Source organism: Thamnophis sirtalis, unplaced genomic scaffold (genome assembly GCF_051295495.1).
Source record: "Thamnophis sirtalis isolate CommonGarterSnake01/CBP01778 unplaced genomic scaffold, rThaSir2_p1.2 scaffold_6, whole genome shotgun sequence".
NCBI lineage: Eukaryota > Metazoa > Chordata > Lepidosauria > Squamata > Natricidae > Thamnophis > Thamnophis sirtalis.
The window spans coordinates 1,195,418-1,216,808 of record NW_028261386.1 but is presented as its reverse complement, the minus strand read 5'-3'; the positions used below and the strand labels follow the sequence as shown (position 1 = coordinate 1,216,808).

General features: G+C 45.9%; 1 protein-coding gene across 7 annotated transcripts in view; it reads right to left on the bottom strand.

Annotated features, from left to right (window-relative positions):
- Nucleotides 1–21,391, bottom strand: part of BCAS3 (BCAS3 microtubule associated cell migration factor) — a 686,211-nt gene that overhangs the window by 623,170 nt on the left and 41,650 nt on the right. For all 7 annotated transcript variants that reach the window (XR_015696858.1, XM_087717092.1, XM_087717090.1 and 4 more), the window contains exon 7: nt 10,552–10,624. Coding sequence is in view for 6 of the 7 variants with exons in the window: in XM_087717092.1 (XP_087573218.1) it covers nt 10,552–10,624 (73 nt within the window). In the remaining variant the exon portion in view is untranslated. The remainder of the gene's footprint in view (nt 1–10,551; nt 10,625–21,391) is intronic.

The following is a 21,391-nucleotide window of genomic DNA, read 5'->3' as shown; positions in this document are numbered from 1 at the left end:
AATCTGGCTTCTCCCGCTGACTTTGCTTCTGGAAAACCGGCTGGGAAGCTTGATGGTCATACATATCTAGGGCCCAAATTTTAATCATGCACCAATGGGGATGCTGCAACGGTCATAAGTGTGAAAACTGGTCGTCACTTTTTCAGTCTGTTATGACTTCCAAGGTCACTAAACCGATGGCTGTGAGTTGAGGACTATCTTTATATGGAATGGAGAAACAGAATGGAGTAGGAGAAAGGAGCAGTAGTTTCTAGCCATTTTTATGTTGCGTTAAAAGAAAAACAAGACAAGAAGCAACAGATGGAAACAAATCAAGGAGAGAAGCAACATGGAATTGTGGAGAAACCAGTGGAACAGCAGTGGAACAAAAAAGGAACTGGACAGCCACTTGTCTGAAATGATCTAGGGTCTCCTGCTTGAGCAGGGGGTTGGACTAGAAGACCTCCGAGGTCCCTTCCAACTCTGCTATTCTCTTATTCTGAGATAGGAGGCTAAGAAATACAAAATACAAATATATATAAAAAATAAACATGTTTTATATCTAACAAAAATGTATTGAGCTCATTTATTTATTTGTATCCTGCCTTTACTATTATTATTTTTTTGCAAAAGAATCGAGTTATTTTAATTTAATTGAGTTGAGTGAGAATGGCTGGCCCAAGATCATCCAGCACAGCTAAGGCGGGACTGGAACTCACGATCCCTGGCTTTTTAGAGGGCTGCCTTCACCACTAGATCACACTGCACAACTTATTTAACATCTGATGTCAAATGTGGGTGGCCCAATCCTAGAAGCACAGAACTGGGGCTCATAAGCCAAGAGCTGCTGACTGTTCAACCTTAGCAACTTGAAGACTGGTGGACTTCAACTCCCAGAATTCCCCAGCCAGCCACCAGTCTTCAAGTTGCCAAGTTTGGAGACCCCTGTGTCAGAGGAAACAGTCACATGGTCATTATTGTCCAGATCTTCCCCTCCCATCAGCCTTGACTCCTGGAAGCACCTCAAAGGCTGCCTGCCTCCAATAAGACAATCCAAGTTTGAAATGAAACATGTGGAGAGACAAAATTACTCCAGAGACAGAGTGGCCGTGGGTAAATGCTCCATTCATTCAGGTTAATTCCATTCTCCTGGGTCAACCTAGCTGGAGAACGCCTACCACCTGCAGTTGACCACTTCCCAGTGGTTTTAAAAACCAGATGTTTTGTGAAGAAGAAAAAAATAGGGATTGGGGAGAGCTGTAAAGTGGAACCACCCATTAAGAATGGCTGTGTCTGGCTGGCTTGCAAATGGAATTGCAGATGATTCCTATTGCCATTTTAAAAATAATAAAGATGAGGCTAACTTGATGGGGAAAAAAGCTAATAACGCTCTGATTTACATACAGCAGATAGGCAGGCATGTCGATCGTGTACACAGAGAGAGAAAGACTCATAATTACATAACAATAATAACTCATAATAACAAAAGTTTCCATAATTGTCCTTCAATTGAATCAGGCTTTTTGAGTTAATCTCTTCCTTGACCTGAATAACGTGATCCCCAGAGAATATCCATTGTACAAAAATCACATCACACCAACGTCAGTTAACTTGATCCCTAGTAAAATTGTGTGCAAACAGATTCACAAAATCTCTTCACGCCAATGTCCCCAAAGGTGCTTTTTCAAGAGGCAACTGGACTTTCTGGTTTTTCTTTCAAGACATTTCCAGGGATGGGCGGGTTCGGGTGATCCTCTAACTAGAATTCTGTCCAGTTTGGCGAACCCACAAATGCCACCTCTGGCTGGCCATGCCCACCCCTCCCCTCCCAGGAGTCTTCCCGCAGCCCGTCCATCATGTCAGGTAAGTGCAGGGCCTGTGTGAAGGCTCGGAGACGGGGGGGGGGGGAAACAGTCCTACTAAGGTTCTGGCAGCCTGGAAACGGGTCTGTTTTGGGCCTCCAGAGCCCGGGGGAAGCAGTTTTTCCCCTCCCGGAGTCTCAAGAAAAGCCTCTGGAGTTGGGGGGGGGCAAAAAACAGGCCTATTCACCCTCCCAGAGGTTCAAGGAAAGCCTTGGGAGCATGGCAAGGGCAAAAAATCCCTCCCCCCCCCAGTGGTGCAAGAGGCTGACTAGGCCATGCCACCAGGGCCATGCCCACCCAGCAACGGGGCAGCAAACCCGTTGGTGCAATTTTTGAAGCCACCCCTGGACGTTTTGTGTCTCATCCAACTGGCTTCTTCAGGATAACTTCAAAGACCTTCAAAGAAAAATCAGAAAGTCCAGCTGTCCCACCTTTGGTTAATGTCCGTTAGCCTGATAACTGGTAAAATTGTGTGGCCGAAGGCTGGCAGAATGCACCCATGAACACCACACTGGCAACACACTCAGACAACATGATGAACCACCTTTCAGTTCACAACATAGAGGCAGATTTAGCCATAGTTTTCAATTGGGAGAATGCGACCATCCTGGATGCCAGGCCAAATCCAAAAATGCCAAGGGATTTCTAGAAGCCTGGCACTCTGGCGGATTAGCCATCAAAAGCCACATGGACATGGACAGTATCTATAGATTATGCAAAAGAGACCGTTCGACAGTTCATTTAGTGACCATCTGAAGTAACAACAGCACTGAAAAAAGTGAGTTACAACCGTTTTTATGGGGCCAAACTCGCTTAACAAATGTTTCACCTAGCAACATAAATTGTGGGGTTATTGTGGTCATAAGTCAAGGACTGTCTGTAGTTTGACACACACACACCCCTCTTCTTCATTGAATCCCCCCCCCTCTTCTTTGAGCCCCTCTTCTCTTGTGAGATGTTGGGACACTGCTATCATGTCTCCCCTAGTTCTTATTTTCATTCATCGCTCAACATTGCTAGATAAAGGACTATGAAGTAACCAAAACAATTTCCCATGGATTCTTCCTCCTCCCATCCTCCCCGCTTGCTCTCTTTTCAAATTGTTTGGGGAGATCCAAAGCCTTCCTCCCTTGTTCTATATCCATGAACTCCTCCTTGCGAATGTTTCCTTTTGGGTTGTTGTTTTTTTTCTTTTCTTTTGGTGCGGTGAGAAATGGGGGTCGCTCCCCTTCCATTTGTAAATCTTGTAATCTAAGGCCCGAGTCGACTGGAGCCATTTAGCAAAACCAGCATCAAACGCTGGGCCAGAATAGACAATCTGCTTCCCATTTGTACTTCAAGGCTGCGTCCTTTTTGATGGTTGGGACGGGAAGGGGGGGGGGGGAAGTCACCACCGTCATCAGCATGTAACACAGTGAAACTGAGCAAAGTTAATTATTCCAATTCAGGACTTTTTTCTATCCGGAAAAAGAGCCCAGATCAAGTCTTGTCTGAAGCTTGTTCCAATATCTCAGGGGCTGCCCCAAAGAAGAGGGAGTCAAGCTATTCTCCAAGGCACCTGAAGGCAGGACAAGAAGCAATGGGTGGAAACTAATCAAGGAGAGAAGCAACCGGGAACTAAAGAGAAATTTCCTGACAACGCGGACAATTAAGCAGTGGAACAACTTGCCACCAGAAGTTGTGAATGCTCCAACACTGGAAGTTTTAAAGAAGAGATTGGATAACCATTTGGCTGGAATGTTAAAGGGCCCCCCGTGATGGTGAACCTATGGCACGCGAGGCATTGCGCTGTCAGCTGGCCAGCTGACTTCAGCTTTCTTTTGAGGCCGTTATTTGCCCTCCGGAGGCTTCCTTGAAGACTCAGGAGTACGAAAAACCGGCCCTATGGGCAAACCAGAACTTCGCAGACTCCCATTTTGCTTGAAGCCCGTTTTTTTCCCTCCGGAGCCTTCAGGGAAGCCTCCTGAAGGCCCCTGGAAGCTCCGGAGGGCGAAAATCGGCCCTACGGACAAACCGGAAGTCACCATTCCCAAATTCCCGGTTTCCCCATAGGTTCGCTTTTCGCCCTCCGGAGGCTTCAGGGAAGCTCCTGAGGCCTCTGGAGGGTGTCCGTGGGAGGGGGTGGAGTGGGGAAAGCTGTTTGGGGAGGACGAAAAAAACGTGCCAAAGCGGGAAGGGCGTCAGTGCTGGTTGCGCACATAGCATTATGAGCGTGGCACACCCGTGCACAACCACCCCGCTTTTGGCACAGGAGCCAAAAAAGGTTTGCCATCACTGGTATAGGGTCTCCTGCCTGAGCAGAGGGTTGGACTAGAAGACCTCCAAGGTCCCTTCCAACTCTGCTATTCTATTTTATTCTATTCTATTCTATTCTATTCTATTCCATTCCATTCCATTCCACTCCACTCCACTCCACTCCACTCCACTCCACTCCACTCCATTCCCTATCCTTATCTTTATCTCTATCCTATTTTCCAAAGCACCTGAAAGCAGGACACGAAGCAACAGATGGGAACTAATCAAGGAGAGAAGCAACCTAGAACTAAGGAGAAATTTCCTGACAGTGGGAACTATTAACCAGTGGAACAACTTGACTCAGAAGTTGTGAATGCTCCAACACTGGAAGTTCTAAAGAAGAGATTGGACAACCATTTGTCTGGTATGGTATAGGGGCTCCTGCTTGAGCAGGGGGTTGGACTAGAAGACCTCCAAGGTCCTTTCCAACTCTATTCTATATTAAAAGCTTTAATTAAGAAACTTTGCGGTTGAGAAGAAGGAGAGGCTCAGTTTTCTTCAGCGTGGAAGGAAGAAGGTCCACTTGGCCAGGGGTCCAAGCAGTGCAGGCCAGGGGTGTCACACAATCCATAACAATCTGGTTTGTGATCCCAGAATCCTCTCTCAGTACAGGGAGTCCTCGACTTACAACTGAATGTTAGTAGCAGAAACACAAGGGCATTGTGGCTCCGTTCCGAGGAGAAGAAGAACCCTGCGTAGATCCATTCCTTCAGCATCCATCACTTCATACACAAAGCACTTTGTGAAGAGGAGCAGCTGCCTTGAAGGACAGCGAATTTTAGCCCCGTGGAGTCGATCCGGATGGCCTGCAACCCTTTGGGTTCTCCATCATTATAATCATTCCCATCCTTGGGTTGTTGAGCTGGCAGGCTGCCCAGGGCTGTGCTTCAGACCTTCCGCACACCAAGTGGGGGAACGTTGAGGTCCTGCCATTCCCTTGAAGTGATCTGAAGCAGAACTGCTCTTTCTGGCAGGGAATTAAAACCTCGAGTCCGTTCCAGGCCACCGGTGAGGCTGAGGACCGGCCTGCTACTTGGGGTTCGCAAACATCATCCGTAGGCCCCTTGACGGAGAAGACTGCGCCATCCTTAAGCTGGACGCCACTTGTTGAGATTTTAAAAAGTCACGTCGTGAGTGGAAATCTTCAAAAGCTACTCCTGGAACTGGGAGAGATAGCCTAGGCCAGGAGGTGGCAACCCGCAGCTCTGGAGCCACATGTGGCTCTTTCATCCCCCTCTGCGGCTCCCTGTCGCCGGTCGGCTCCACAATTGATAGGGCTTTTGGTTAGGACAGGGGGAGGAAAAAGGAGGCCACACTAGGAGGAGACTCTATGGTGGGGGAACCGGATTTCCGGTCTGTTCCACAATTGAATGGGGGGCTTCAGGTTAGGAGCTTTGTGGCTCTTTGAGTGTTTAAGGTTGCCAACCAGTGGTGGGTTCCAGATCCCGGTACGCTGCAACGGGGCCAGGCGTCCACCACAGGCACACGCACTGCACACGCATGCACACCCACCGCCCTGCGATGCTCCAGCTGCTTGGCGCAGGTAACGTAGGTGCTGTACATTACGTGTGCATGCACAAATGACCCGGTTAGCTCAAATAGAGGTAAGGAACAAGGGAAGGAGGGTGGGTGGGCCCTCCAAAGCACCGGTACAGTACCGTGGCCGCTGCCCCCAGCTGCCACTGGTACACCCATACCAGGGCGTATCGACCGGAACCCACCACTGTTGCCAACCCCTGATACAGGCAATCCTCAACTTACATCCATTCGTTTAGTGACTGTTCATAGTTACAACAGCACTTTGAAAAGTGACCTGACCATTTTTCACACTTACAACTGTTCTAGCATCCCCGTGATCAATATTCAGCCGCTTGGCAACTGACTCATATTTAGGACGGTCGCAGTGTCCCGAGGTCATGTCACCTCCTTACCCAGACTTCTGACAAGCGAAGTCGATCGGGAAGCCACATTCACTTAACAACCGTGTCACTAAATTAACAACTGCAGTGATTGACTTGTGCACTTCACAAGTGTTGGCCAGAAAGGTTATAGCATGAGGGAAAACACACTAAATTACTTTCTTGCTTAGCAACAGAAATTTTGGGCTCAATTGTAGTCGTAACTCGAGGACTACCTGCAATTCCCTGATGGGTTTTCAGGGCTGAGGTTGAATTTAAATCTGGTTCCCTCCTGTCCCAACCCAACACGTTAACTATACACGAGAGCAGTGATGGCTAATTTTTGTGTCCTCGCATGCCGAAAGTGTTGTTGCACATACCCATAATGAACACACACACCCCCACGTGCCACTCTCCCCGTGCCTGCGCACACGCCCTCCCCCGTCCTCCCATGCATTCACACGCATCTCCCGTATTCCACCCACCCACGGGCAGCAGAGACCCAAAAATCAGCTGGCTGGGGGGAGGCACACACACATGCTCTGGAACAATCTCCCTGTGGAGATCTGGACCCTTACTACCCTCCCGGCCTTCCGCAAAGCCGTTAAGTCCTGGCTGCTCCAGCAGGCCGGGGGGCTCTCGAAATATCCAGCCCCTCGGAAATTGTGACTGTTGTATATTTTAATATGTTGTTTGTGTATTATCCCCCCTCCCTTGTTTTATTGTAAGCCGCCCGGAGTCCTTCGGGAGTGGGCGGCATACAAAATCAATAAAACTCTAAACTCTAACTCTAAACATGCGCAATGGAGCTAAGCTGGGTTGATGGCTCGTGTACCCGCTGAGGGGGCTCTGCATGCCACCTGTGAGTGGTTCACCATCCCGGCACTACAGCATGAACGGCGTATTTTCTTTGGGGGAATTTTTGGGAGTTCAACCTGGCAACAAGAGAAACTGCCCAGTTCAAGCTTTTTTCCTGGGGAAAAAGTAGCATTCTGAAAACAAAAGCGTGGAAAATTAAGACCGATCACGCAACTTTTCTTGGTGCCGAATTTGCCTTTTCTCCTCATCCAGAAGAGATTGGTGGAAATTCCTTTTTGTACATTCCTCCCACATAGACACACTCGGGGGGGGGGGGGGATTTCTTTCTCTTCTTTAGGCCAGTGTTTCTCAACCTTGGCAACTTGAAGATGTCTGGACTTCAACTCCCAGAATTCCCCAGCCAGCATTCGCTGGCTGGAGAATTCTGGGAGTTGAAGTCCAGACATCTTCAAGTTGCCAAGGTTGAGAAACACTGCTTTAGGCTACCTTAGCAAGGGACCGGCTGGAAATAGGAACGAACGACAGTGCAGACTCCAAAGGATCACTTGTTAGACCAAGGAAGACATGAATTTTTTTCTGACCAAAAAACGCTGCATGTAGGATTATAAACATCCTGACAAGCATATAATCACCAATGTAAACAGCCCCATAAGCTGTAAACATATCCTAAAGGATAGTGTTGCAATGCAACTTTCAGAATCCCCAAGTAGCATTGCTAATGAGCTGAATAACCTCTTCCTTGATCAAAAAAAAAAAAAAATGAGGCTTAAGCGTCCTGCATGACTCTTTGCTTCCATTCTGCGAAAAGCAGATGTGCGAATAAGACTGAATCATGTTATGTTTGTTTACTCTGCATCTACAAAAGATAGAAAATTGGGGTTTTCTTGGCACCGAATTTGGGATTCTTCTGAGAGCAGATTTCATGTGCTCATCGGCTGCAGGGTTTTTTTTTAGTGGTACCCACCATATTTAGAATAGAATAAAAGAGTTGGAAGGGACTTTAGAGGTCTTCTAGTTCAAACCCTCCCCCTCGCTCAAGCAGAAGACCCAAACCATTTTCAACAAATGGCTGTCCAATTTCTTCTAAAAGACTTCGAGTGTTGGGGCATTCACAACTTCTGGAGGCAAGTTGTTCCACTGATTCATTGTTCTAAATGTCAGAAAATTCCTCCTCAGTTCTAAGTTGCTTCTCTCCTTGGTTAGTTTCCATCCATTGCTTCTTGTTCTGCCCACAGGTGCCTTGGAGAATAGCTTGACTGCCTCTTCTTTGTGGCAACCCCTGAGATATTGGAAGACTGCTATCATGTCTCCCCTAGTCCTTCTTTTCATTAAATTATACATACCCAGTTCCTGCAACCGTTCTTCATATGTTTTAGTCTCCAGTCTTCTAATCCTTTTTGTTGCTCTTCTCTACACTCTTTCTAGAGTCTCCGCATCTTTTCTATATCATGGTGACCAAAACTGAATGCAGTATTCCAAAGGTGGCCTTACCAAAGCATTATAAAGTGGTATTAACCCTTCATGGGATCTTGATTCTATCTCCCTGTTTATGCAGCCTAGAACTGTGTTGGCTTTTTTCTCTTCTTTATTAGTTTCCACCCATTGCTTCTTGTTATACCCTCAGGTGCCTTGGAGAATAGCTTGACTCCCACTTCTTTGTGGCAACCCGTGAGATATTGGAAGACTGTTATCATGTCTCCCCTAGTCCTTCTTTTCATTAAACTACACATACCCAGTTCCGCAAACCCAGCGGTGGCATTTAGCCAGTTCGCTCCGGTTCAGGCGAATCGGTAGCGGCAGCTGCGGGAGGCTTTGCCAACCCGCCTCAACATAATACACAAGCACTGCACATGCGCAGAAGGCGGTGTGCTTGCACAGACGAGGCACGTGCGCTCACATTTGCAAACCGCTAGGGAAGGTACGTGAATCCCACCGTTGCTGCAATCTTTCTTCCTATGTTTTATCCTCAAGTTCCCTAATCCAATTTCTTGCTCTTCTCTGCACTTTTTCCAGAGTCTCCACATCTTTTTTGGATCGTGGCGACCAAAACAAAAATTTGTTCCTAAACATTGGTTGTTAAAAAAAAAAAAAAAAGCAGTGTTTTAGAGTCTCTTTTCCGGAATCTTCCTAGGTATTGAGGTCAGGCTGATAGGTCTGTCTTTCCTGGATCTACAGGGCGGGGCATAACCTTTTCCTAGGGGGTCACAGCAACACTTGTAATAACAACACAAATAATTCATACACCATTTGAAAGCCCATCAAAAACTGAGTTTATTGACACGATTTAATAGTCAGTATGACCACCATTAGCCCTTTGAACAGCATTCAAACGAGGTGGATAAGAACACAACAAATCTTCAAACAGTTCCGTTCGATTTTCCAGATTTTTCAACACAGTTTCCAAATTCATTCTCAAAGTTTCAACCGAAACAAATTTAACATTTAATAGCTCATTCAATTCAGTTTTTTATGGGCTTTAAAATGAGGTGTCACGGAAGTTGTAAACTGCTGTCGATCTTGCTGTGACCCCCTAGGAAAAGGTTATGCCCCGCCCTGTATTTTCCCCCTTTTTTTGAAGATAGGAACTATATCAACTCTTTTCCAGTCCTCTGGCAGGTTCCCCGGTGCTTCATTACAAAGTTTCATTACAAAGGAAGAACCTCAGGGAGTCTGAGATAAAACCCAAGTTTACTTTTTTGCAGAAATATAAACATTTACAGGTACCATATTTTCCTGAAAATAAGACCGGGTCTTATATTAAATTTTGCTCCAAAAGATGCATAAGGGCTTATTTCCGATTCGGTCTTATTTTCAGGGAAATACGATAAATGTGTCTGTCTGGCTGACCATCTTAACTGGGGCTTATTTTTGGGGTAGGGCTTATATAATTACGAGCATCCTGAAAAACCCAAAAGGTAAAAGATGGCTTCCAGGTCTGACAGCCAGGGCTTATTTTCAGGGAAACATGTTGGTCCTCAACCTGCAAAAATTATTTGGTGGCTGTTCAAAGTTACAACGCAGGAAAAAAAGGGACTTGTGACCATTCTTCACACTTACAACCATTGCAGCATCCCCGTGGTCAACATGATCGAAGTTCAGACAATTGACAACCGGTTCATATCTACGACGGTTGCAGTATCCACGGGCTACCTTTTGTGACTGTCCGACAAGCAAAGTCAATAGGGACTCACTTAACCACCCTGTGACTTACTTAACAAATGGAGAGATTCACTTAACAACCGTGGCGAGAAAGATCGTAAAATGAGGCAATATTGACTTAACCAACTGCCTTCACTTTGCGACTGAAATTTTGGGCCGGATTGTGGTTGTAAGGCAAGCACTACCTGTATTTTCCATCTTTATCCACAAACTACAATTACAGAAATTGGAAAAGTTATAGGAGGAAAGACCGTAATTAATTAGAAGGGCGAGGGTGGTGACATTTGTTCAGAAATACGTATGTTATTATGAAGGAAAGCAGACCTATTTTGGAGACATAAAGAGGAGTCATCTCTGGCCCAAATTCAACTCATACAGAGGTTCACACTCTACATCAGACAGGAACAAGCCCTGGCCCACACAGGATTTGCCACAATGAGCCAATTAAGGCTCAACTGAGCTCCTTGCTGTCTTTATTATAACAAGCCAACAAGGCCACAGAGCAACCCCCCCCCCCCCTCTGGATGTAATCATCTTACCCAGAAGATCCGATGCTTTTGCACACAGCAAGGAGAGGTCTCTTCTCAGCAAAGTTATCACTCTTCTCGCGATCTGGATGGAGCAGAACAGAGACACACACAAGCGTTAGTTACCCCTTTGCTGCCCTGAATGATTAACTAGACAGAGATCAAATGTCGTATATAAAGGCGCTGTTATTGAATTGAATCGAATTGAAGACTTTATTTGGACAAATGTGGTAAGACATGTAAAGAACTTGTCTCCGGTAGAGAACTACTTGGTATGCCTGCAAAGCAACACAGAGGATAATAGTAGTGATAATACCAATAAACGGGGTGAAGTAAAGATGATAAGAAGGATAAATAACAATACTACAGCCACTGTGTGGGTTAATACAATAGAACAGAACAGAATAGTTGGAAGGAACCTCAGAGGTCTTCTAGTCCAACTTCCTCCTCAGGCTGGAAACCCTACACCAATTCAGACAAATGGTTATCCAACATATTCTTAAAAAATTCCAGCGTTGGGGCATTCACAACTTCTAGAGGCAAGTCGTTCCACTGATTAATTGTTCTAACTGCCAGGATAGATTGAACTAAACGTATACAATGCACAGTTTTGAAGGGCCATTAATGTTTTTGCTTAACAAAGCTATACAAAGGCTTACACTGACATATGGAGGCCATGTTTCTAAGTAAAGCTGCTTTGGTTTGAGTCAATGGTGTCCCACCTGGGCAACTTTAAGACTTTTTTTTTAACAGTAACAGAGTTGAAAGGGACCTTGGAGCCCATCTAGTCCAACCCCCTGCTCATGCAGAAGATCTCTACTAGGGATTCAAACCACCGAACTGCCAACCTTTCTGATTGACAAGCTCAGCATCTTAGCCACTGAGCCACAATCCTGGGAGTTGAAGTCCACAGGTCTTAAAGTTGCTAAGATGGAAGACCCTTATGTTCCAACAATGCTGAAAAGGGAGCTGTGACATCCCATGAGCGATATATCTTTTAACAGTCTTGAATCCGATTACCTTGAGGATCACTGCCTTCTCTAAACTGAGATGAGGCTCCAAGGCCCTTGTGTGTCTCTCTCTTTTGCTAATTAATCTCTCTCTCTCTTCTCCTAATTAGTGAAGGTCCAATTGGTAATTGAGAGCATCATGGCCACGTTTCTGCTAAGCCCAGCAGGCTTTTTTCCCTCAATTTCACACTCTCCTTGTTCTTAAATTGTTTCTGAAGCCATTTCTGCTCAGGGGTGTGTTTCATAACAATGCAAAGTTGACATTATAAATCCTTCTGTTACACACAACCATACATCCCCCTGTATACCTGCTGGCAGATCTTTCTATTGGGCAATAGAAAGTTTTGAAGTTTTGAATTTATTTTGTATTTTCCTGTATATATTTTATTTGATGTATGTATGTATGTATGTATGTATGTATGTATGTATGTATGTATGTATGTATGTATGTATTTATTTATTTATTTATTTATTTATTTAGTGTCACAACCCCTGGTATGCCCAAATATGGGAGGAAGCAGACTGCTTCCATTCTCTGTCTATCGGCTCATCACAAGGGACCATCACGACAGAAACCCAATATGTCATGATGGTCTCTTGTGACGAGCCGATAGACAGAGAATGGAAGCAGTCTGCTTCCTCCCATATTTGGGCATACCAGGGGTTGTGACACTAAATACATACCTACTTCCCTGGCTCAGCTGATAAGGAGGAGAAATGTGTGGCTCAGTGGTTAACACAACTGCTTAATATGTAATACAGCACAGGTTCAAATCCCAGTAAGGGTATGGCTAGCTGATGAGAGCTAAATAGCTTGAAATAGATCTATACTAGTCTCCCTTTATTTATTTATCAGCACAAATACAAATATATATATATATATATATATACACACACACACACACACACACACATACATACACATTAATATTATCACACCCAGAGATATTTTTTCCCAAAGTGACAATCAAAGAACGAAGGGGTTGAGACTAGGGACTTATAACCAGCTACTCGGGCAGCTCGCTGAGAACAAATGCATCTTTCAGTTTTGGCTGAAGTTGTAAAGCAGGAGGGTGTTTGGTTTTTCAGTGTGCAGGTAGTCCTCGACTTACATTCATTTAGTGACTGTTCAAAGGTACGACAGCACAGAAAAAAGTGACATGACCAGTCCTTGCTAGGGTGGCACAGTAGTTAGAATGCAGTATTGCAGGCTAATTCTGCCAAATGCCAGGAGTTCAATCCTGACCGTTGACTCAGCCTTCCGTCCTTCTAAAGTCGGTAAAATGAGGACCCAGATTGTTGGGGGCAAGAGGCTGACTCTGTAAACCGCTTAGAGAGGGCTGCAAAGCTCTGTAAAGCGGTATATAAGTCTAAGTGCTATTGCAGGCAAACTCTGCCCAGTGCCAGACCTTCTGACCAGCCAAGTCAGTGGGGAATGCCAGATTCACTTAACAACCGTTTTACTAATTTAACACCTGCAGCGATTCACTTAACAAACATGACAAGCAAAGTTGTAAAATGGGGCAAAACTCACTTCACAAATTTCTCACTCAGCAACAGAAATTCTGGGTTCAATTGTGGTGGTAAGTCGATGGACTCCCTGTATTTCTGTTACGCTAACAGAAAATCCAAAAACAAATAATAGCGATAATAAAACGATATTTAAAGAGAGTTAAGCGTCTTCCTAACCACTGACTTCTTTCCCATGAGAACTCAGGCCATTCGATCAACAGAAAATGTAGCTGAAAATGCTCTTCACAGAGCTTAGATTTGCAGTTTAACCATGGTCTTCTAAAAATGAAATAATCTGAAATAATCTGAACAGAAAAACCATTAACGCAGAAAGGCAGATTTTTCACTCAACAGTATTCCTGAAGATTAAAGAGCCCGGGTAGAATCCGTGCACTTAAAACGTTTACCAATCATCTACAGAATTCGTCCTCCCCAATTATGTCTCGGTTTATTCAACATTTAATGACTCACAGAGACAGTTTTACAATCAACAATCCATTCTATGAGCACATTTACATTATATGAACCCTTTGTTGATAAACATTGGAAGCTCTTTTAAGAAACTCGGGCAAACAAAACTGTCACTCCCCAACAGACCAACCCAACTTTGCCTAAAACACAAACTTGAAAAAAGAGTTACACGGAGAGAATGCCGTATACCGATAAAAAAAACCTTATTTTAAAATAAAAGGATCCTGGGGGTGGCGGGGGGGGGGGATGGGTATTTTTCTATCACAACCTTTTAATGCACCTCTAAGAGCCTAGTGGTTCTATAAAGATGGGGAAACCGGAAAACAAAAGATACCTGGATACAATTGGATGAACCTTGAAGCATGCAGAAGTCCCATTTTAAAAAAATTTAGACATAACAATAAATTAACAATCGACTAGCCCTGATGATGTTACCTAGTAAGGATAATGAAACGTATGCAAGAAAACCACCAAGCTCAGAGAGCACCAAGGACCCCACAGGCCTCCTCTTCCTCCTCCTCCCCGAAAACCCCACTTCCTTCTAGCACTGATGATGTTACCTAGTTGGGTAATGAAACGCCTACAAGAAAACAAGCAAGCTCAGAGAGCACCAAGGACCTCACAGTCCTCCTCCTCCTCCTCCTCCTTTCCACAATCCCCACTCCCTTCTAGCACTGATGATGTTACCTAGTTGGGTTATGAAACACCTGCAAGAAAACTAGCAAGCTCAGAGGGCACCAAGGACCTCACAGTCCTCCTCCTCCTCCTCTCCGCAATCCCCACTCCCTTCTAGCACTGATGATGTTCCCTAGTTGGGTTATGAAACGCCCGCAAGAAAACTAGCAAGCTCAGAGGGCACCAAGGATCCCTCATAACAATCCATGGCTGTTAAGCAAATCATGCAGTTGTCAAGTAAATCAGGTGGTCCTTAAATGAATCCAACTTCCCTGTCAGCATCACTCCATTACATAATTAGGAAAGAAAGACTAAGAGACTCCATGGGTTGGAAATCAAAAGTACTTTTACTAATTATAAATGGTAAGCGAGCAGTTGCGAAGCAAAGTCTACTTAATTAGGTGCGAAAGCAATGGATATATAGAATAGTCCATTCCCCACCCCTTAGGATCATAGCTTCAGGCCAATCATAAGTCCTTCAAATGTCAGGTGTGAGATAACTTCAAAAAGACATCACGAAGATGGAATGTCGAGGCCGTTGGTCTAGGCGGGAAGCACTCACGCATGCGCCATCCAAGCATCTTGTACATCCTAGAACATTCCTCCAGCACATCAATTAACCCCTCCCAAATACCAGCCCTCCCTCCCCGTTTCATGGCAGCTGAAGCAACAGCAAGGCAGAAGCTGACATCCCCCCATTGACTTTGCTTGTGTCACAAATGGTGATCACATAACTCCAGGATGCTGCAGCCCTCATAAATTTATGCCAGTTGTCAAGCATCCAAATTTTGATCACATGACCATAGAAATGCTGCAATGGTTATAAGTGAGAGGACCAATGGCAATAACATGTAGAGTTATATACCACCTTACAGCTCTCTAAGCAGTTTACAGAGTCAGCACATTGCCCCCCAACAATCTGGATCCTCATTTTACCAACCTTGGAAGGATGGAAGGCTGAGTCAACCTTGAGCCAGTCAGGATCAAACTCTTGGCAGTGGGCAGAGTTAGCCTGCAATATTTAATTGAAACCACAGTGCCATCATGGCTCTTACAACCACCACTTATAAGTTATTTTTTTTCAGTGCCTTTGTAATTTCAAACGGTTACTAAATACAGGTAGCCCACAACTTACGACCTCAATTGAGCCCAAAATTTAGATTGCTAAGTGAGAAATTTGTTAAGTGGGTTTTGCCCCATTTTACGACTTTTCTGGCCACATTTCTTAAGTGAGTCGCCGCAGTTCTTAAAATTAATAATAATACGGTTGTTAAGGGGATCTGTTTTCCCCATTGACTTTGCTTGTCAGAAGGTTGCAAAAGGGGATCTCTTGACTCCCACACACTGCGACCGTCATAAATGGGAGCATCCGAATGTAAAGTCACGTGACCATGGGGATAACTGTAACCGAACAGTCACCAAACGAACTGTTGTAAGTTGTAAAAGGTTACAAGTCAGGGACTTCCTGTGATAGAAAACATAAATGTGGGTTCACATTTTGTGGCTGGGAAATTCTGGGAGCTGAAGTCCGCACAGCTTAAACTTGGGGGAAACAAGGTTGGGAAACAGAGCTTTGAAGTATTGAAGGGTGTCCCCTGTATTTGCAGAGTCTTTAACCGAGGACACAATTCGCCTCACCCACAAGCTGACAAGGCTGCGAGATGGAAGGGATTAATCCTTCCAAGTTAGAGTGGATTACACGGTTTTTAAAAAAAATATAGGAGATTGTGTGTTTTCTGTGTGCAACTGGCTGGCGCGACACACCTGCTCCGTGTAGAACATTTTAACAAAATGCCAAACAGCGTTTTACGGGGGAATATTTTCATAAGCCCCATGGCTTGCCAAATCCATCAAATCAAAAAGGTATAGAAATCCTGTTGCAAAGGGCTTTTTCCCCCCCTTTAACTCCTATTTATCCTAAATCCTTTTAATTCTGTCATAACACTCTTGCATTTAACCCACAAACCCTGCTCCCCAAAGCTGAAAATCCTGATAAACCACACAATTAAAGTAATGAAAACTGTGTCTACTGCCAACAAGGCGCCACACCTCCTCCGCAATCTTGTTTAAATGAGAAAGGGAGAGAGAGGGAGGGAGGGAAAGACGGAGAGAGAGAGAGAGAGAGAGACAGAGAGACGGAGAGAGAAAGAGAAAGAAAAAGAAAGAGAAAGAGAGGGAGGAAAGATGGAAAGATGGAAGGAAGGAAGGAAGGAAGGAAGGGAAAGAAAGAAAGAAAGAAAGAAAGAAAGAAAGAAAGAAAGAAAGAAAGAAAGAAAGAAAGAAAGAAAGAAAGAAAGAAAGAAAGAAAGAAAGAAAGAAAGAAAGAAAGAAAGAATAAATAAATTTTGGGCTCCGTTATGGTCGTAAGTCAAGAACTATCTATATGTTTGCAGAAATATGGCAAATATAAGAACCAATAGCAGAGCCGAGGTGGCGCAGTGGTTAAATGCAGCACTGCAGGCTACTTCAGCTGACTGCAGTTCTGCAGTTCGGCGGTTCAAATCTCACCGGCTCAAAGGTTGACTCAGCCTTCCATCCTTCCGAGGTGGGTAAAATGAGGACCCGGATTGTTGTTGGGGGCAATAGGCTGACTCTGTAAACCGCTTAGAGAGGGCTGAAAGCCCTATGAAGCGGTATATAAGTCTAACTGCTATTGCTATTAAAGCAGGGCTGTCCAACCTCGTCCACTTTTAACACTTGTGGACTTCAAAGTGCTGGCTGGAGAATTCTGGGATTTGAAGTCCAGAAGTCTTAAAGTGGGCAAAGTTGGACATCCCTGTTCTAAAGGTAATACAGGTAGTCCTCGGCTTACAAGTTCTTTTAGTGATGGTTCAAAGTTACAATGGCACTGAAAAATGTGACGTGTCCCTTTTTCACACTCACAACCGTTGCGGCATCCCCGAAGTCATGTGATCAAAAATTCAGGCGCTTGGCAATTGGTTCATATTTATGACAGTTGCTCTGCAATTCACTTAACAAATACCTTGCTTAACAACAGAAATTTGGGGCTCAATTGTGGTCGTTTGTCGAGGGCTACCTGTAACTCATGTCCTGTTAGAGCAGAGAAAATAGCTTAGTAAAGTTGAGTACCTCCAGTTAATAAGATCAGGCAGTAAGTGATGGAAAAAAAATATTTATTTACTACAGATTTAGGAAGACTCTAGGTCAGAGATGTTAAACTCAAGAGCTTAGATCTTGCCCGAGAGGCCTCCCTGGAAAGAACGAAAGACCGGTCCGCAGTGTCTCTGCCAGTGAAAACGGAGCTTGGGAAGGCCATGCACAGCCCTCCCAAGCTCCGTTTTCGCTACAAGGGCCTCCGCCATTTGCGGCCCTCCCAAGCTGCTTTTTCGCTAGCAGAGATTGTAGCTTATAGATTGTAGAAGTTTATTTATATGCCGCCCTTTTCCCTGGGGGGACTCAGGGCGGCTCACAACCCAAGGGGGAGGGGGAGACAAACTTTTAACATATAAGACAATACATAATTAAAAAACACAACATTCATACCATTCGGGCGGGTTACAGTCTTAGCCCCAGGCCTGACGGGATAGCCAGATTCTGAGGGCTGTGCGGAAGGTCTGGAGGGTGGTGAGGGTACGAATCTCCACGGGGAGATCGTTCCATAGGGTCGGAGCTGCCACCGAGAAGGCTCTCCGCCACGTAGTTGCCAGTCGGCATTGACCGGCAGATGGAACTCGGAGGAGGCCTAATCGATGAGATCTAATAGGTCGCATGGAGGGCTGCAGGAGAATCCTCCCAGCCCCGCCCAGGCCACCATACCCCCAACATGAGTGACATTGAGCTGGCCATGCCTCTCCCCCCCGGCCCCCCGAGTCAAACACAACCCAGTTGTGGCCCTCAATGAAATCGACACCCTTGGTCTAGGATAGCATTGCCGACTCTTTTCGGCACCGAGTGCAGAAACGGGAGCCCACATGTGCGGGGAGCACTGGAAACTGGAAGAGCAGCTCCCCAGCGTGCACGTGCTGGGAAACTGAGCTTCTGCTTTCCTGTGTGCATAGGTCACTTGGTCTTCTGGTTTCTGGCGTGCATGTGTGCATGAAGACCAGCTGGCGGGTGTGCACACGAGCACTGGAAACCGGAAGCTCAACTTCCCGGCGCACACATGTGCGTCAGGGAGCTGCTATTCCCGGGTGCAAGAAGACCAGCCATGCACGCCATTGCCCAGAAGAGCAATGGGCAACGATTGGTTGCCCAGAGAGATGGCTCTGCGTGCCACTTCTGGCATGCGTGCCATAGGTTCGCCATAGCAATAACAATAGCAGTTAGACTTATATACCTCTTCATAGGGCTTTCAGCCCTCTCTAAGCGGTTTACAGAGTCAGCATATTGCCCCCACAGTCTGGGTCCTCATTTCACCCACCTCGGAAGGATGGAAGGCTGAGTCAACCTTGAGCCGGTGATATTAGAACCGCTGAACTGCAGATAACAGTCAGCTGAAGTGGCCTGCAGTACTGCACCCTAACCACCTCGCCATCACGGGTCTAAGACTAGATCAAGACTTTGAGGCCATCAAACCTAAGAGTTTGACAGAAGAGGAGTAGCAAGACAAGAGGGGACAGGTCCCGTCCCCCCCCATAGAAATCTGAATGGCCATCAGTAACTTTCTAGTTTGCTTTCAAGGAGCAGCCTATAATAATCCCTTATGTAAATATGAAGAAAAACAGGCAGGCAAGTTTCTGAATTATCTTTCGCCAGCTTCTGCTGGATTCCCCCCACCCTCCACCCTCCTGTGGGGCAGTAAGCAGGATATAATTGTAATTTGTACTTCTGGTACACATTGCAACAGCACATCTGTCTATGTTCTATTCTTCTTTCTCTAATTGGGAGCTTTTGTGAGATTACCTCGCAGGGAGAAGGGGAAAAAAAGATCCCTCTGTTTTAGAAGACAAATAAGGGAAGCTGCTTCACAACAAGTCGGATTTTCATCTGTCCAAGTCAATGCTGCCCCACACGGAGCAGCTAGAAGCAGCCTTCTAGGCTTCAGATTGGATCTTAGCCCCCGCTGGGAGAGGGCAGGGATTAAATCAGGCCTCCTGCTTGCAGAGGAAAAATCCTTCTACTGAGTGACAGCCTTTCACTCCATTTTGGAAACATAATGAGCATTCTGCCAACAGAACCAATGGAGTCATCTATTCTCTCTAGCTCTCTACCATCTATCTCTCTATCTATCATCTGTCTGTTTGTCTGTCTGTCTGTCTGTCTGTCTGTCTGTCTGTCTGTCTGTCTGTCTGTCTACATTCTCTCTCCATCCATCCATCCATCGGTTGACTCAGCCTTCCATCCTTCCAAGGTCAGTAAAATGATCCAGATTGTCGGGGGAAATATGCCTACTCTGTAAACTGCTAAGAGAGGACTGTAAAAGCACTGTGAAGCGGTATATAAGTCTAAATACTATTGCTCTATCTATCTATCTATCTATCTATCTATCTATCTATCTATCTATCTATTTATCTATCTATCTATCCATCTATCATCTATCATCTATCTGCCTGCCTGCCTGCCTACCTACCTACCTATTTATCTATCTATCTTATTTAAGAACCATCCCTCTCCCGATAGGGCAGGGGTGCCAAATTCAAGGCCCAGGGGCCAGATCCGGCCCACAGGGTGCTTAGATCTGGCCCACGTGGCTGCCCTGGAAACAGCAAAGAACCGGCTCGCGGGGCCTCTGCCAGCAAAAACAGAGCTCAGGAGAGCTGCTGACAAGAGGGTTGCAGGAGGCCATCGCAGTCGAAAACGGAGCTCGGGAGCCCACTTTCGTGGGCAAAGCACTCGGGCCAACACAGGCGTCCCCAACCTGAGTCACTTTGAGCTGGCCACGTCCACCCTAGCCACGTCCACCCCAGCCACGGCCACTCTGACCCACCAAGGCCAAACACAACTCTGATGCAGCCCTCAATGAAATCAAGTCTAACACCCCTGCTGTAGGAGGCAGTATGTAAAATTTAAAAGAGGCAAGGGATGTTAAAAGCTGATTTGAAGGCAAGGGGAAGGGCTGTTTCAAGGAGCTAACCAACTGCAGAGTTTGGTGCTTCGGTGCATATCCCAAACAAGGCCACAGAGCCATGTTTTCATACCTTTACGGAAGGCCAATAGAGTGGGGGCCTGCCTCACCGCTGGGGGAGGGAAGAATGTTCCACAGGCAACGGTGGGCAAGAGCAGAGAAAGTTGTCTTCCTACACCACACCAGTCGGGGTGTGTAACATGCCCTTCCCTCCTAACCGGGTGGGATGGATCGATGTAACGGGATGACGGTGGCTCCACAGGTATCCTGGCCCTGTGTCATGTAGGGATGTGGATAATGTGGGCATATACTGTACATGGGTAGGACTCAGCCATGGTTGGTCAGATGATCAGCTAACTTCATTTCTGCATTGCTTTCTTTTGTTTTTCTCCACAAACATTCTTAGAACTTCCTGTTCTGACCCAGGCTGCCTTAAAAAGCAAGAGGCAGGGTCTGGGTCCCGGCAAAACCCCTTTTATTGACACGACTGTGGATTCCTTTCATTCACAGTCTGCAAGGTTTGGCAAACAGTCTTTCCGAGGAATGTTTATCCACACGCACCTTATCTCGCTTGGAGAGCTGCCAGATAAGTAGTTTCCTAACGCGGGGCAAGGCAAAACTTGGCACAGGGTCTCTTATAGTCACAAACAGAACTTTCCACTCTTGAAACGACCGAAGGAACGAATTGTTTCCTGCAAAAGCCCCCTCCCCATTCGCTCCTCTTTTGTTTCCTGTGGGAGGGGCCAATCACCTCCAAGGTGTGGCTTTACTCCCACGTGGACCCTGCTTCCTTAGTTGTTCTCGTCTTCTGGCAGCTCTGCACATGCACACACTGGGAACGGGCTCCAGCTGTTCCTCTGCCTCGCTGCTGCCTAGCTCCCTCCCTGCCTCCGACGCAGAGCCCTCGTCTGAGCCTTCCACAATTCCCAGGACTGGCCCATGTTCCTCCCCAGCCTCCTCACTCTCCGACTCTGCGGCCAGCTCTGCCACAATACTTCCAGGGATGAGAAAAAATATTTCTCAATTTCTGGTAATTCTTGTGACTGAACAACCTAAGCTAGCAAGAAAGGCCTGACTCTAAAAAAAAAATAACATCCTGAATTAGCTTGATTTCTTTCTACTTAATAGCAGTGGACTTATATACCGCTTCATAGGCCTT